Raw genomic sequence first — 15,711 nt, 5'->3', positions numbered from 1 at the left:
TTTTTGAGAAAACGCTCGGATCCGTCGATTTTTATTTTAAGTTGCGCATTATTTCACATAAATTTTTGTATACAGGGTGGAACAAAAAAAAGATATGACGTCATCGGTCATTTTTTTAAATGGAATGCTATATTTTTTATTGCATTTATGAAATATAGGCGAAATTCTAAGCATATATACATTTCGAATAACACACCTTATCTCAAAACTCAACTGTTTCAGAAATATTTACCAATAAAAAAGCAAGTAAGTACGTCTATTTACAAATTAAGATAAAATGGAGGATAAAATGTTATAAACTGTGAAAACTGATCCCCATTTACTTCTTGGCAGAAAGCAAGACGGTTTACAAACTCATGTAAAACACTAACAATTATTTCGGGTGATATACGTCTAATTTCATATCATCTAATTCTCTTTTTCAATTCTTTTACGTTGTTTGGCTTCTCAATATAAACTTTACTTTTTACGTACCCCCATAGAAAATAGTCGCAGGGATTTAGGTCTGGTGACCTGGCCGGCCACTCTATTAGCCCTCTTCGTCCTATCCATCTTCCTAGAAATGTGGCGGTGCGCTGTCCTGCTGAAACCACAAATTATCTGTCGGGACAGCAGGGTCTTGTTCGTCTGGGTATAGGACAGCCAAAGCAGGGATAAGATCTTCTTAAAGAAAATTCAATTAGCGTTGTCCTGTTAAGATTTCTTCGAAAAAGTATGGCCCGGCCCTATTATTACTTTATTTTCGACGATACCAGCCCAAACATTAATAGATTTACGGTACTGTGTAGAAGCCTCAGTTGCCCAGTGTGGATTTGACACTGACCAGTACCGACAATTTTGCCGATTTACGACACCATTTAAACAAAAAGTTGCTTCATCCGAAAACAAAACTTGTAACACAAACTGACGGTTATTATTGCAAATGTCCATCATTTGCTCGCAAAATTGGTTTCTTCGATCAGGATCGTCCTCATTTAATTCGTGTATTAGTCTAATTTTATAAGGGTGGTATTCATTTGCTTTTAAGATGCGGCTTACTGACGTTCCGGCTATATTATTATCAACTGAAATTTGTGAAGTTGCATTATTTGGATTTTCTTTGACGGAAAGCAGAACGTTTAATTTTGTTTCTTCAGAAATTTTTGGACGACCTGATCTTGGCAAATCCCTAACATGACCTGAAGTTATGAATTTGTGCTCTATTCTACTAACTGTTGACTGAGAAATAAGATGGTTTAGGTATTTGGCATTAAACAGTTCCCTTACTTCTTTTTGCGTACACAAATTTATGTGAAATAATGCGCAACTTAAAATAAAAATCGACGGGTTCGAGCGTTTTCTTAAAAAATCATGTCTCTAATTTTTATCGAATTTATGCGGAACTTTAGGTGGTCACTGTATATCTAGTGAAGTATATAATATATAGGAAGTATATGCATATGTAGTGTGGGATTTTACATTGTGATTTTTGTTTTTTTCAAACTTTTGTTTATAACTACCACCCAATTATAGCAAATCTAACTGACAAAAATTTAAAAATTGATACACACTGAAATTTACATATGACTTACTAAAACACAACATAAGAAATTGCACTTGGGATACGGTTATAGAGTCACAAAATACATAAAATGCTACTAATATTTTGTTAGAAAAACTTTTTGAAATAATAAGATATCAAAAAGAACGAAAAACTTTTACGAGCCCTTACAAAAAGGTTAAAAAAAAGGATAACCGTAAACTCACAATTAAAAAAAAACAAAAAGGTTTTAATGCAAAACTCAGAGATTTTCTTTTTCATCATATACTCCTAGAAATTCTTATAAATATTTAATATTACGAGACAAAGAAATCTCTTGGCTCCATGAGTTATCATTGTGTTTGGTTATTTCGCTATAAACTAATAGACTATAATTTTACTGATTTCATAATAAATAAATTGTCTGTAACTATGTATCATGTATTAGAGGTGTTATTAATCTATAGATCTATATTTTTCTTGCATATTTCTTTTTGTTTTTTAACGATAAATGCATTTATCATTTGGTTATTGTATTGTTAACGCTATTATTTTTATCGGATTTGTATATCACATTATAGTTATTATACTTGTTTACTATGTAAACTTGTTTTATTTACTATATTGGGTGTTGTAACAATTTGTATGAATAAATAAAAGGAAAAATAAAAACTTACCAGTCATATTAGAATTCAAGCCTTGCGTAACTGGCACTTTTACGGCATGTGCTGTCACTACTTGCTCCGTAAAAATTTCCTGGGTAAACACTTGTTTCATTCTGTTCATATTGTTGTGACGAATAGCGATCTTCATACCAAGGGTAGCGCATGTCAGCTCACATATGGCGCTGAGCTGTTGACTGTGAAAATGAATAGCCATCAACAAAAGCATCTCCCCAAATGAGGCTGATACTCCGCTGGCAGATTCAAAGTAAGCTTCTTCTCTGACCAACCATTGAACCTAAAGTAGGGATATATCTTGTAAGATGGAATCACCGGAAAGTTCGGTGGATTGTTAATAATTTTAGATGATTTACGTTTTTCAAAAATATATTTCATGTGTTTTTTTTAAATCGACTCTAATCAAGGAAACTATGGCAGCTTAATGAAGCTAATAAGAAGAAGCTAAAAATTAATCTCCTCCAGTAGGTACTATCTTTTAAATTTGATTATATTCGCCTAATATAAAATTTATAATAATAATCTTGTCTTTTGTTTAATTTATTAATTATATTTTGAAACACATTACATAGATAGCGAGACTACTCTACTCTACTCTATTATTCTACGATTTACAATCAAAAAAGAAAAAACGTACACATAACATCCCACAATAATCAGAACAAAAAAACTTTTAGAAAGAACGGATTTATTTACCAGGAGTTAGCACATTTAACTTATTTTTATCCCATCGATTCTAGTTATAATAATCTTTGTTTGTAAAGTTTGGCACATCTTTCTGTTGAAAGTTTAGACTCATAACCTCTAAGCTAGAAACTAGCAGGGTAAAATTAAAATGTTGGGGACTGTTTTCATAAAGTAAGTCTCTGACCTCAATTGACATTTAGTTGTCCTTAGCGTAAGTAATGTCCTTAGCCTAGTAATGACTCGAACCACCCTGTATAAATACTTCAGTACTATAGTATTTATTTTCATTTATCTCTTCACTGATACTGGTAATCTTTGGATGTAGTAGGTATGAAGTGTAAAATTGAATGGAGCATTTAAGATTATTATAAATTGTAGTCCAGGTTTTGATGGTATCTATATTATTCCAAAGATATGCGGGTAAAGTGTTGCAGTAACGAACTGTATTGGCGGTGGACAAAAATAGCCAGAACTTTAACCCGTTTTTTCCCAAAGTTTCGATATTGGAAATGTCATTATTGTCCCGGTGTTTCAAAATCGGAACGACCACTCTCTGTTCTGAGAAGCGTGCTCTTAACTATCTTTCCGTCGCGCGGTCGTGTTAGTGTCGTTCTGGCTAGCATAAGAGAAATTTTGATGTGCGTTTTTGCAAATTTTCTGCATTTAGTGTGCTAATTACTGATTTTTTTTTTAAATTTCATAATAAAAAAGTATAATTTTTATAGTTTTGATAATTAAATTGTTCTACTGCAAAGAATTTATTGTAAGTGATGTAATTCAAGATATTCTAAATACCCAATACGAATATTATTGAAAGTTACTAAATGATTTGATTATTGTAGGTTGTTCCTATATTGGAACACTGGGAACAAACGGGGACATAATTTTCTATTTTTATTGTAGGTATTACACGACCCAAGAACTAATTGATTTCGTTGAAGATGAGTAGTTTTGGGCTGCAGATGTTTTTATAACACCTCCAAACGATGGAAGGATTATGAAGAGGATTCTGATGATGATGAAGTTCCTTCAGCTAATGTAAATCACCTTAGTGGTCGTCAAATGCAGTCAGAAGCTTGTGCTAAAATAAGGAACATTGATGGAGTAGTTTATAGGTTTGTTCTCACAGCAGTAAGAAACAAGTTTTCGACAAATAAACATGCGCAATAGAGAAAAACGCGTTCGCACAGAATCTTCTGATCGGTTTAAAATCAAAAGTTTGATATTCTTACACATATTTCTGATTGTGATCTGATAGTCAGACTTGTTTTCGGATTTATTTCAAGCAAAGTGTCAGAATTTGTGTAGCCAGTCAACACCGATCTTCGGAATATGAACATAACCTCTAAATTGTTGTTTGTATTTTGTCGTTTTGTATAGTCCCTGATATTCGTTTTGAAAAATTTTATTTTAAATTGTTGGATTAGTCTAAAAATACACATTAGGGAAATCAGTGATTTTGAATCGTCGGAAGAATCTGATCAGAATTTTGTCGATTCCGACACAGACTTTTAAAGAAGATTTACTTGAAGAACGGATAAGGCCCAAAAATCAAAACTATTTTGATCAAACTGTGTCCCAATTTAACAGAATAGAATTTCTCAACTATTTTAGAGTAAGCCCTGAAGTAGCAAATAATCACACAATCTTAAACTGTAATAATAATATACAGCTATTTTAAGGTTGTACTGTACATTTTTTTTGTTTATGTTTTATTTTATTGCTCTTTTCCCACTGGCATAAAAAAGTGAGGTTATTTTTCTTCTCCACTCAACCCGTATTTGATGTTCGCACAGACGGTTTCAAATCGATCAGAAGTTGTAATATTTTACGCATGCGCATCAAGAATGGTTTGAAAACAGTTTCAAACTTGTAAGAAATTTGCAGTGAGAACAAACCTTATATTGGTGATAATGATCAGGATAAAAATATTGAAGAAATCTTCGCAATCGATTCGTAACCAGGAACCTCAGGCCATTCTATCGTAAACGATAACTCTCCTGAATTATCTGATGGTAATGCAAGCGACGATAGCGATAATATACCTTTAGCTCGCTTGGTAAGCCAAGCTAATATAAACAGAACAAATTTAGAAAGAAGCAGGAAAAAAGTGGAATTATATAACTCCTTCCCACAATTTGTTTCTCCGAAAGAGCCTGGCGCAAACGTCGACATATTTCCAGATGCTATTGCGTGCTTTGAATCATTTTTTGATATGGAAATATGTAATTATTTAGTAGAAATGTTAAATTTGAATGCCAGACAAAAAGGCAATCTTAATTTTAGTACTGATGCAGGAGAACTAAAATACTTTATTGGTATTTTATATTTATCCGGGCATTTACAAGTTCCAAGATGGCGTATGCTTTGGGAGGTAGATACTGATACATACAATGCGAAGAAATCGGTTTGAATTGTTAACAAAATTTGCGCATTGTGTTGGTAATAATGATTTAGAACAAGACAATAAATTTGCGAAGTTTCAACCACTTTTCAACATGTTGAATGACCGATTTTTGTCTTATGCTCCGCTTAACGAAAAACTGTCTATTGATGAAAGTATGGTACCATATTTCGGAAGGCATGGAGCGAAGAATCCTTGAGAGTGAAAAATCCTGAAGAGTGAATCCTCCTGAAGAGTGAAAAATCTGGGTACCTAATACAATTTAATCCCTATCAAACAAGCAAATAGGCGCTACATGGACCTAGGATTGGGACGATCTGTAGTGATAACCCTTTTGGAGAATCTCCCAAAAAATGTCCCATTTAAAATTTATGGCGACAGATATTTTTCCTCCCTAAAATTAGTCAATTCGCTCCAGAAGATCGGAGTAGGATATACAGGCACAATCAACGGGAATAGATTAGAGAATTGTCCTTTGCGCAATAAAATGCAAGAAAAAAAGGGTACAAGAGGCAGCTTTGATTATTCTACAGACGCTAATTCTCAAATAACAGTTACCTTATGGAATGATAACCGTCCTGTTCTAATTGTAAGTAGTTGCGATCCGGTGAATCCTGTTGGTTAAGTTAGTCGGTGGATTTCCAGTGAGAAAAAAAATGCCTGGTTCCTCAGCCTTTTGTAGTCGGGCAATACAATAAATATATGGGTGGAGTGGACCGAATGGATCAAAATATACACAACTATAGAATTGGGGTTCGTTCCAAGAAATGGTGGTGGAGTCTTTTCGCATTTTGCTTGGACTGGTGCATGCATAACGCCTGGCAGTATTACAGACTTCAACCAAATGGCAAAAAAGTGGATTTTTTAAAGTTTCGAAGAGAAGTGGTGCAGGTATATTTAAGAAAATATGGAAGGCCTATTTCAACTGGAGGACGCCCTAAAATTATTTATTCCAGCCACAAAACAGAATAGGTGCGCCCTATGTCACAAAAAACTCGACTAAGATGTGTGAGAAATGTAACCTCAATTTACATGAGACTTCTTTTAAGAAATATTATGTGTCCACTTAATAATTATTTTATGATTTTTTAAATCAAACTTGACTTTTGTTCATAAAAATTAAAGTTGGTTTTATGTGTGTTTCATGTGTTCCCAGTGTTCCAAAAATGGAATATCAATTTAAAAAATAAAAAAAAATATTTAGAAACAAAAAAAACAAATTTTCACAGAAAAATATAATTAGTTAATTTGATTTTTTTCTAAAAATATAATTTTCAAAAGTTTTGCAAAACTCGGGCATAACAGGTAATTTTAATTTATTTAAACTTGGGAAAAAACGGGTTAAGTAGAGATTCTCTTGCTTTATTTTGTTATATCTGCAAAGTGTTATAACTGTTGTAACACTATATTCTTCTCCGAAATTAGAATAGAAAATATCAGTTGGTTCACCATGATCATCAGCATGGACACTGCTGGGGACTGAGATCAAAAATAGAAAGTGACAATGATTTCGCGTTTTTGATCAAGAATCCGGTCTTCGCTTGGACCGGATTGAACTTTAAAATATGCAATTGCTTTTTCTATTTTTTCTGGTTTGAACATTATAATTAATTGTAATTCCTGCTTACCCATTCAATACATCGCTTTTCATGATCCGGTTGTGTAATCAAAGAGGGGCATGCAATAAGCATGCAAAGCCCTATAGAAACAAATCGAACTCCTGCGGGCGTCGGACTAGGATGAGAGGTTAATAATTGAACTATAAGATTTACTTCTTCATCTTGAAACCTAAAAGAGATATAACTTCTATGACGATTTTCTTAGTTTATTATGAAATTATGAAAAATATCATAAGATTTATAGCAACGAGTAAAGAATACTGTTATAGGTCCATCGTTTATTAGATTGATACGTTTAAGTATATCATTAAGTATAAATATGATATCAGCAAGAAACCATATTTGAAAGCACATTACTTAAAAAGTATTGCTAAATCATTTAACGTGTTTTTTTTAATAAACTGGATTTAAAAATTTAAAACAAAATACCTACTTAATAGCTGCTATACCTCTAAGAGCACAATATAACCTTAAAAGGGCAGAAGCTTGAACAACTAATGTATTTGGAAGTCGTCCTTCCACGGAAGCATCAATAATTTTTTGCAGCCTTTTTGTAAGATCCTCTCTTAACTGCTGTAAGGCATTACTAGATGCTTCTCCCTTCTTCTTTTGGCCAGTTCGAAAGAACAGCGCTATCCAGTTTCTAGAAAATATCAATTTAGATAAAATAAAGTTGAAAGAGTAAAAAATAATTTCCATTAGTAACCTTCTTGTTACTTATTATTTGTACCTTATTGTTTGATCATTTCCGAGCAGTAAGCCGCTAACAAAAGCGACAACATCTGCTTCTCCATCTTTTTGTACATCTCCCAAAGAGAGTAATATGGCTAATGCAGGCATTCTACATAACTCTACACATTTTAATCTTACTGTTAAGGACTGAGATGGATTCATCTGGCAAAGTAAGCCTAGTGTTGTAGTCCTAATTGTACTGGAAACTGTTTCTTCTTGTTTTTCTCCTGTTTGAATTAAGTACGTACACACTAGAAAAGAGTAGGCATCAACAATTATTCCAATAAAAAGTTTAATAATTTTTAATTTATGTAGTATCAACAAATGTAAATAATACCAAATATTTTTTAGAATATTCTCTGCACTAAATGTAGAAAATATTACACAGAAATGGCTGAAAGTATTGCTTATGATAAACTTGAGATGTTTGATCTACTAAAGTTATGAGTATTCAGATTGCAAACATGTTTTAATTATCTGTTGAGATAATGAAAATGTTTGTTTGGTATTTTGGTGCCTTTTAGAATCATTACCACCAAGATATTACTAGGAAATAAACAGGAGCAAAATCTTGTTGCTTTAAAGCTTCCGAACTTAGTGCATTTCACTTTTTTTTTTCTAAACATTTTTCAAGTGTGTTATGGCCAAGTTTTATCTGTTCTTGCTAACTTACCTTCTCTAAAACAATCGGGAAAGTTTGCGACCACTCGGCAAATAATTTCAGGTCCATTATGCACATGTAGTAGGTTTTCGACCATACAAGTTATAGTAAGGGTACTAGGTAACTCAGCCAATGCTATACAAATGATGTCTGAGAGTTCTTCAGCAAATATATCATTGTCGAAAAGTTCTGAAGATTTGATGTAGGATTCATGGTCGGTTCCAGATTCCGTATTTTCCTGAATTTGGGATTGGATGTAAAGTACTTCACCTTGTGTAAAAAAAAAATATTAAATTTAGATTGCAGAAGCCACACATAAAATGTTGATATTTCTTTAGCGAAAAACCAACGTTTCATAAAATAATTTTTGATTTTAGACAACAAATTATAATGGACTGCACCAACATCCATCAAGACAGAAGAGACTGACAAGAAGGAAAATTTATGCCCTTTTAAAAGATTTGAAAAAAATAAGGTGAATGCTAAGGAATTAAAGTTAATAATGATTGAATTTATGTGTAAATATGCCACCCTAAAAACAACTGTATACTGGTTCAAGGATTCTGTAAAATTTGTACATTCAAATCCCCAAGCCTTGCTGCTGGACTCTTTTCAATGGAACATCCTGTATAATAATAATAACTATTAAAAAATGAGTAGATACACTTTTTTTGGCAAAAATATTTAAATAAAGACTTAATCTTTTTTACAGGATGCAACTAAAAATTATTCCTACATGAAATAAAGGGAAATTCATACTAATTTATACCAAATTATATTTTTAAAAAGATTTGTTAAAAGTAAAGGTAACATCTGATATCTTGGGTTTAAGAGCTTGAGGTTTAAATAGGTATACCTTAGGGTTCAATTTTAGTGCCATTTTTGTTCCTTTTCTAGTGGAATGATTTGGTTCTTCAATTGAATTTATAAAATAAAAAAGAGCATCTTTTTGATACATTTGATTAAAAAATAAGTAGCTATCAATAAAACAGAATTTAGAGGAAGTAAATTAAAATATTTAATAGGAAACAAAACTAAAACACTAAAATGATGTCAGAGCACAGGTCAAAAGGTATCATTAAAAAAATCGTCAAGGCTATAATATGCCCTGGATAATAAAAGTGATTTTAATTTGTTTTTGAATTTCTTAACTTCTAAAATTTGTCTGATACATAGAGGAACATAGTTGTAAATTTTTTTGCTAAGGTATATAAGTGAGTTCTTGGTGAGGGAGGATGTAGGGATTGGTAAGGGGAAATCGTTAACCTGGCGAGTCATATGACCAGTGTTTGAGGGAGGTTTAGGACATTTATGAATAAGAGTAGCTGTTTCTAAGATAAAAAGAGAAAAAAGAGTTAGGATTTTTTGAGATATAAAGAGAGGTTTACAAGAATCTCTTAACCCATGGGAACATAGGTATCTAACTGCCTTTTTTTGAATCACAAAAATTATGTTTAATAATCCCTTGTTGCTAAAAACCCAAAAAGGCAAGCCATAACGAAGATGGGAACGTGCTACTACCCCTCCCAGCTCATGCCCTGCCATTCTTACTGAAAAGCATCCAGAGGATAATTTTGATGCAAGATTTAGGATATGATCTTCGAAGCGAAGGTGACCATCAATGGTAATGCCAAGGAACTTACAGCTTTCTTTGTATTGCAAGAGGGAGTTTTCACTAAACATAAGGCCCTAAACGTCACACCTAAATCCCATAATAAAGGTTTTGCCCACATTAAATACAAGCCTGTTTGCAGCACACCACTCCGATAAAATCTTAAGATCCTTAAAAACCTGAGCTCTAACATTATCAAAATCTCTATAAGACTCCATAAAACGGTGGTATCATCAGCAAACTGAACCACTTTGACCTGCAGTTTTAATGAACCCAAATTATTTACATACAGCAAAAATAATAGTGGTCCTAACACTGAACCCTGAGGTACTCCAGTTTTAAGGGATCTGGAATCGGATAAACATTCAGATACTGTAACTCTTTGGGTACGATTAGACATATAGGATTCCAGCCATTGCAATGCCACACCTCTAAAGCCATAATTATTGAGCTTAGACAGCAGTATTCCATGATCTTGTGTAGATCATGGAATACTCAAATGCCTTGGATAAATCGCAAAACACTGCCGCCGCGGACTCTCCAGAATTTAAGGACACATAGACACTCTCCAAAAAGCCGAAAACAGCGTCATGAGTCCCTTTTCCCGTTTGAAATCCAAACTGATTTGCAGATAAAATGCTGTATGTTGCAAAAAAGACTTGGAGAGGATAGATAATATAGAAATTGGATGGAAATTACAAGGCTCACTCAAATCTCCACCCTCATAAAGAGGGATAACCACTGCCTCTTTCAAACATGCTCGAAAGATGCCATTATGAGAGGAATTGTTTATGGCAGAAGCTAAGGCACTCAATGCCGAGTCAGGCAAAAGGAGTAGTAATTTTGATGATATTCCCTCAGCTTCAGCTGATTTATGGTTTTTTAAGCTTTTAATTCCATCTTCAACGTCAGTAAGGCTAACAGGATAAAAGAAAAAAGAATTTTGAACTGACACTTGTTGAATATAATGCAAAGGATCAATATTAGTATTTGCATCCTTGAGCAATAAATGAGGAATATTACAGTAATAATCATTTAAACTATTTGGTCTTACTTCTGGTTCTGAAACTTTCTTGTGAGAATGCCTGAAGTCATTTATAATTGAGCAACATTCTCTGCCTATTTGAGGACACATTCAAGTGGTCACTATAATATTTAACTTTTGCTGCTTTTATCGTCTTTCTGTATAGACTATGATATTTCTGATGATAAAGAATAATGTTTGCATTAGTTGTATATTTGCACAACTTAGCCAAAAAACAGAGGTTTTTAGTTGAAGTTCTGAGGCCTGCTGTGACCAAAAGTTTTCTATTTTCCATTTTAGGCCTCTTTTTAGGGAAACAGTGATTGATCTTGTCACATAGCACATGAAATAACAAAGTAAACAGGTCAGGAGCCATTTCAACTGCATTCCAATTAACCAAAGCTGTAGTAGAAGAAAAAGCATTGAAATTTGCTCTGCTGAAAATTCTTCCTATATAATGAAATGAAGGAAATACAGTGTTGCATGGAATCCTAGTGAGAATGGCTTCATGGTCAGAAATACCAGATGAGAGTACTCTACATGACACATCATTTAAATTTGTACACAAATAATCAATAGTAGTTGCAGATGAGGATGGTATATGTGTGGGTGAAAGAACATGCATCTTTAAGTCATAAGATTCCAATATACTTAAAAGGGATGTATGATATGATAGCAAGCTTACATCAGTGAAGTTAATATCAAAGTCACCAGCCAATATAAGTTATAACTATGGAGTGTAGAGACAATTGGGATAATAGAGAATCAAGTTTGTATTACATAATCATCTTCAGGGCAGCATTAAACTTGCCCTTAAAAAAATTTCAAATAAGTATAAAGGACATATAAATTGTCTGTCTTCTCTTTAATCTTTTTTCTTTTTTGAAAAATTGTTTACCTAAACAAAATGTTATACAATAAACTTAGATGTAAAAAATACTCAAATCAGTGCTTTAAACATTGGCCTCAAGAATAACAAAATATAAAATTATTTAAGTTCATGCATAGCTCTAAAACTACTAAATATTATTGATTCATTTTAATTTGGTAATTTATTAAAGTTTTAATTGCATCCATAATTAGATTACTTAAACCTATATTACTCCTAACACAAACTTGATTTGTATAACTATGAGATCTAGTATGGTAATTACGCACATTATATTTAAACCTAATATTTACATTACTGTTCTGTTGACCATGATTAATTTTCTACCATTTTACATTGTTCAATTTCTAATATTTCCTATAACCTTTTTAAATTTAGTTCTATATAAATGTCATCTGTGTTAATAACCCAATTATAATTAGGAATTGTTTTAAGAATTTTATTTTGTAATCTTTAATCTTTATGAAAATTTGATTCAGCACACATATCTCAGACTGGCAAAAGATATTTATAATGCTTTAAAATATAAATGTGATATAATGAGTTAAAAAGAATTAATTATAGACTTTAAATTTACTTTTTTTTTTGTCAAATAGTGCCTGCTCTTAAATAAAGCAGATGGCTTCAAAATTCTTTTTAGAAATTTTTATTATGTGATGTGCTAAATCACACTGTGAATAAAGTAAAATCATAATGAAGACACTACCAGACCTATATATTTTAGCACCTATAAATTAATATTTTTCATGAAAAATTATCTGGAAATTTCAAGAAAATTCGTACTATACTTAGGTATATCTTACACATTCTGCAATAGACTTGTGCTTTTCACTTACCTAACAGTATTGTCAATCTCCTAGTCATATCACTTCTTTCATATTCTAGAGCCATACTAGTATTTGAAAGATTTCCTATCAAGATTGAATCATTACGGTTTGTGTTTCCCTTAAGTCGAAGCTGTTGCTCTTTTTTCACATCAATTTCAAGTTTATGAAAATCTATGCTAAGTAGAGCAACTATTGAATTTACTAGTTCCATGCCACTCACAATGGTTAGAATACTAACTTTCATGTCAGTGCACTTCCTAGAGATATCTAATGGTGAGATAAGACCCATTCTCACAAGGCAAGGTAATACTGGTCTTATGTCTGTATCTGAACATTTAGCGAGTTTGTCCATATCAACATTTTGTACGGCACTAAACACGCAGGGGTTCACCCCTTTTTTGAAGTTCATTTTTATTTTGATTTGATTTGTTCCCCTGTTAAGATTAGTTAGTTTTGGAGTTCCTACTTCTGTGATAGAGAACCTACTTAAAAATTGTGAAAAAAATCTTCACAAAAACAAGCATTTGGCGATTGTCTTTCAGCACAAGAAAATCTCATAAAAAAAGAACAAAACAGTGTACACAATATAAATAATTTAATAAACACAATAAAATATTTAAATAAAAATACATAGATGCAGGTTATGTTAGGTTTGCGTTAGAACAACAAAACACAAACGAGTTATATTAGGGCTACTACATAATTGCGGCGATTTCGCGCTTACGGCTGTATCACGGCGATACTAAGTGACAAATCGCATTAGACTACAGACATTTATTTTCATTATTGTCATATGTCGTTGTCAGTTGTCACACTATTGCTTGTATTTGTGAGGAAATCAAAATTGAAAAATTAAAAAGGATGTTAAAGAAAAGCAATTAAAAAAAATTAGTAGAAAAGTGTCTATTTGACAATGACCAATTTATATTTTTTAAAAAACATTGTAAATGGAGAAACGATTGAGTTGATAAAAAGTCCTGTAAGTTGCTTATTTATTTTACATTGTTTATTTTGATAAGGTCCAGGGATGAATTTTCCTTCCTTTCACCCTAAACATAGTTTAACAGTTTTCAATAGGGACTCCAGTCTACTAAATTTTATTCAAATTTAAATAAATATTCATACAATACATTCGAGTTCTATAGACATTGTTTTTATTTATCAAAAATTTTGTTTAATTGGCACCTAGAGGTTGATACCCCTGTATGTGCACTGAAATATTAATTGTATATTATTTCCTACAAATGTAAATGTATCATAATATATTAATTCATTTTCCTATTTATTCACAAGTGTGGAATTAGTTCTATTTTTCTACCCTATGACATAAGTTTAGAAAAAGTTTCATAATTATTTACAATAAAGTCCTTACACTTCTCATTAAAAATCTTAATCCTACTTATAGTTTTAATTTCATTTGGGATTAAAGTGTAAAGTTTTGGTGCTAAATAATTTGCAAATTTTATATTTATAGTTTTTTTATTTGGTGGTATAATTAAGTGTCTATTAACATTTGCTCTTGTTCGATGATGATGGTTTACGAATTTTTTTAGTGGTTTTTTTTATGTATATAGGTACAAATATAATGTATGTATAAACAGTCCAAGTTGCAGATGACTCTGTTATAAAATGATTTAGTTGAATATCACCTATCTTTCCTAAAAATTATCTTTAATATGGAGTTTTGTATTACCCGTAATGGCTGTAAATTATACTACAAGGCCGTACCGCAGCAATGATTCCACCAGAGATTTGTACACTAATTTCAGTTTAATGCAAAGAAATTCTCTAAGAAGATAAAATTTATGAATTAAGGTGTGAACTTTTTTTGTGAGATATGATATATATTCTGTTCATTTTAAATGCTCATCAATAACTATTCCTAAATATTTAGTTTTCTTTACCTCTGGTATAAAACAGTGGTTTTCTTCACTTGTCTGAATTTCAGTAAAATTTGGTCTACTTGTGCTTATTAGAGAAAATGCAATATAATTTGTTTTGGATAAATTTAGGGATACTTAATTTAAAGGAGTCTAACCATTCTTTGACAACACCAAAACCGCGCAACACTCTTTGTTTTGATCTTCCCATGTCAGTAAAAACAAGCACTGTATCATCAGCATAGGATATAATTTTACCATTTATGTTTAAATTTAGTAAGCCATTATTTATTTATTTACAGAATCCATTTACAAAAGTGTTACATAGCATACCCATACAAACATATAATATATATTCAGATACAAAACTATCTATAAATCAATGAAAGGTGTAGATGAGTTAATTAATTAAAGCCCCTATGAAATAATATTCTTTAACTGCCCCTTAAAAGATGTAATCCTAGAGTCAAAAAAGTTTATCTGTTCTGACAGACCATTAGCACTTCAAGCCATTCGTGTAATTGGCTCATTAATGCCATAATTGGTATTATGGTGGAATGGGACTGAAAATATTCCTGATTGTCTATTCAATCTGGAAGGCACCCTAAGTTTAAAAAGAGACAATAACTCGGGACAATCTATAGTAGCATTTAAAACCTTATGACTTTAATGTGGGTAAGTTTAGGTTATCCCTGACTTTACTCCTGTTTCCTGTAACCACATCTAAAAGCCGCCACCCTTAAAAATTTATTTTGAGTTTTTTCAATCTGCTCAATGTAGCAGTTATATGATGGGGACCACACAATTGAGCCATACTCCAAGATGGGCCTAACAAGAGAGCAATAAAGTAATCTAAAAGTAAACAAAGACAAATCAGTTGTAGACCGTTGGATAAAACCCAGCATTTTCATTTCCCTACCAGTCACCTGATTGATGTGACTTTTAAAAGACAACCTGGAGTCAATAAATATTCCTAAGTCAGAAACCTCTGTTTTGACACCAATTGCTACATTATTTATTTTATAAAGAAAAGCACCCTATTTCTTTGCTTAGAACAAGTAATCTTATGGCACTTATTGATATTAAGGGACATTCTATTCAAGTGGCACCAATCAAAGAACAAATTGAGGTCTTTTTGCAGGAGCACAGCATCAGAAAGGGATGTGATAAGCCTAAA

The 15,711-nt window shown here is 32.1% G+C and overlaps 2 protein-coding genes across 3 annotated transcripts in view; one reads left to right on the top strand and one right to left on the bottom strand.

The window, feature by feature from the left end:
* Nucleotides 1-13,311, bottom strand: part of LOC126740252 (integrator complex subunit 2-like) — a 57,191-nt gene extending 43,880 nt beyond the window's left edge. For both annotated transcript variants that reach the window (XM_050446190.1, XM_050446192.1), the window contains exons 1-6: nucleotides 12,664-13,311; nucleotides 8,315-8,572; nucleotides 7,640-7,892; nucleotides 7,343-7,552; nucleotides 6,919-7,078; nucleotides 2,197-2,479 (exon numbers count right to left, since the gene is read on the bottom strand). In XM_050446190.1, the coding sequence (XP_050302147.1) occupies nucleotides 2,197-2,479; nucleotides 6,919-7,078; nucleotides 7,343-7,552; nucleotides 7,640-7,892; nucleotides 8,315-8,572; nucleotides 12,664-13,063 (1,564 nt within the window). In that variant the 5' untranslated portion in view covers nucleotides 13,064-13,311. The remainder of the gene's footprint in view (nucleotides 1-2,196; nucleotides 2,480-6,918; nucleotides 7,079-7,342; nucleotides 7,553-7,639; nucleotides 7,893-8,314; nucleotides 8,573-12,663) is intronic.
* Nucleotides 13,312-13,461: 150 nt separating this feature from the next.
* LOC126740259 (myb-like protein U) overlaps nucleotides 13,462-15,711 on the top strand; it is a 42,922-nt gene continuing 40,672 nt past the window's right edge. Inside the window, exon 1 of the mRNA XM_050446202.1 lies at nucleotides 13,462-13,633. Within this exon, the coding sequence (XP_050302159.1) occupies nucleotides 13,568-13,633 (66 nt within the window). The 5' untranslated portion in view covers nucleotides 13,462-13,567. The remainder of the gene's footprint in view (nucleotides 13,634-15,711) is intronic.

The sequence above is a fragment of the Anthonomus grandis genome, chromosome 9, assembly GCF_022605725.1.
Source record: "Anthonomus grandis grandis chromosome 9, icAntGran1.3, whole genome shotgun sequence".
NCBI lineage: Eukaryota > Metazoa > Arthropoda > Insecta > Coleoptera > Curculionidae > Anthonomus > Anthonomus grandis.
This window is presented reverse-complemented; position numbering and strand designations above follow the sequence as displayed.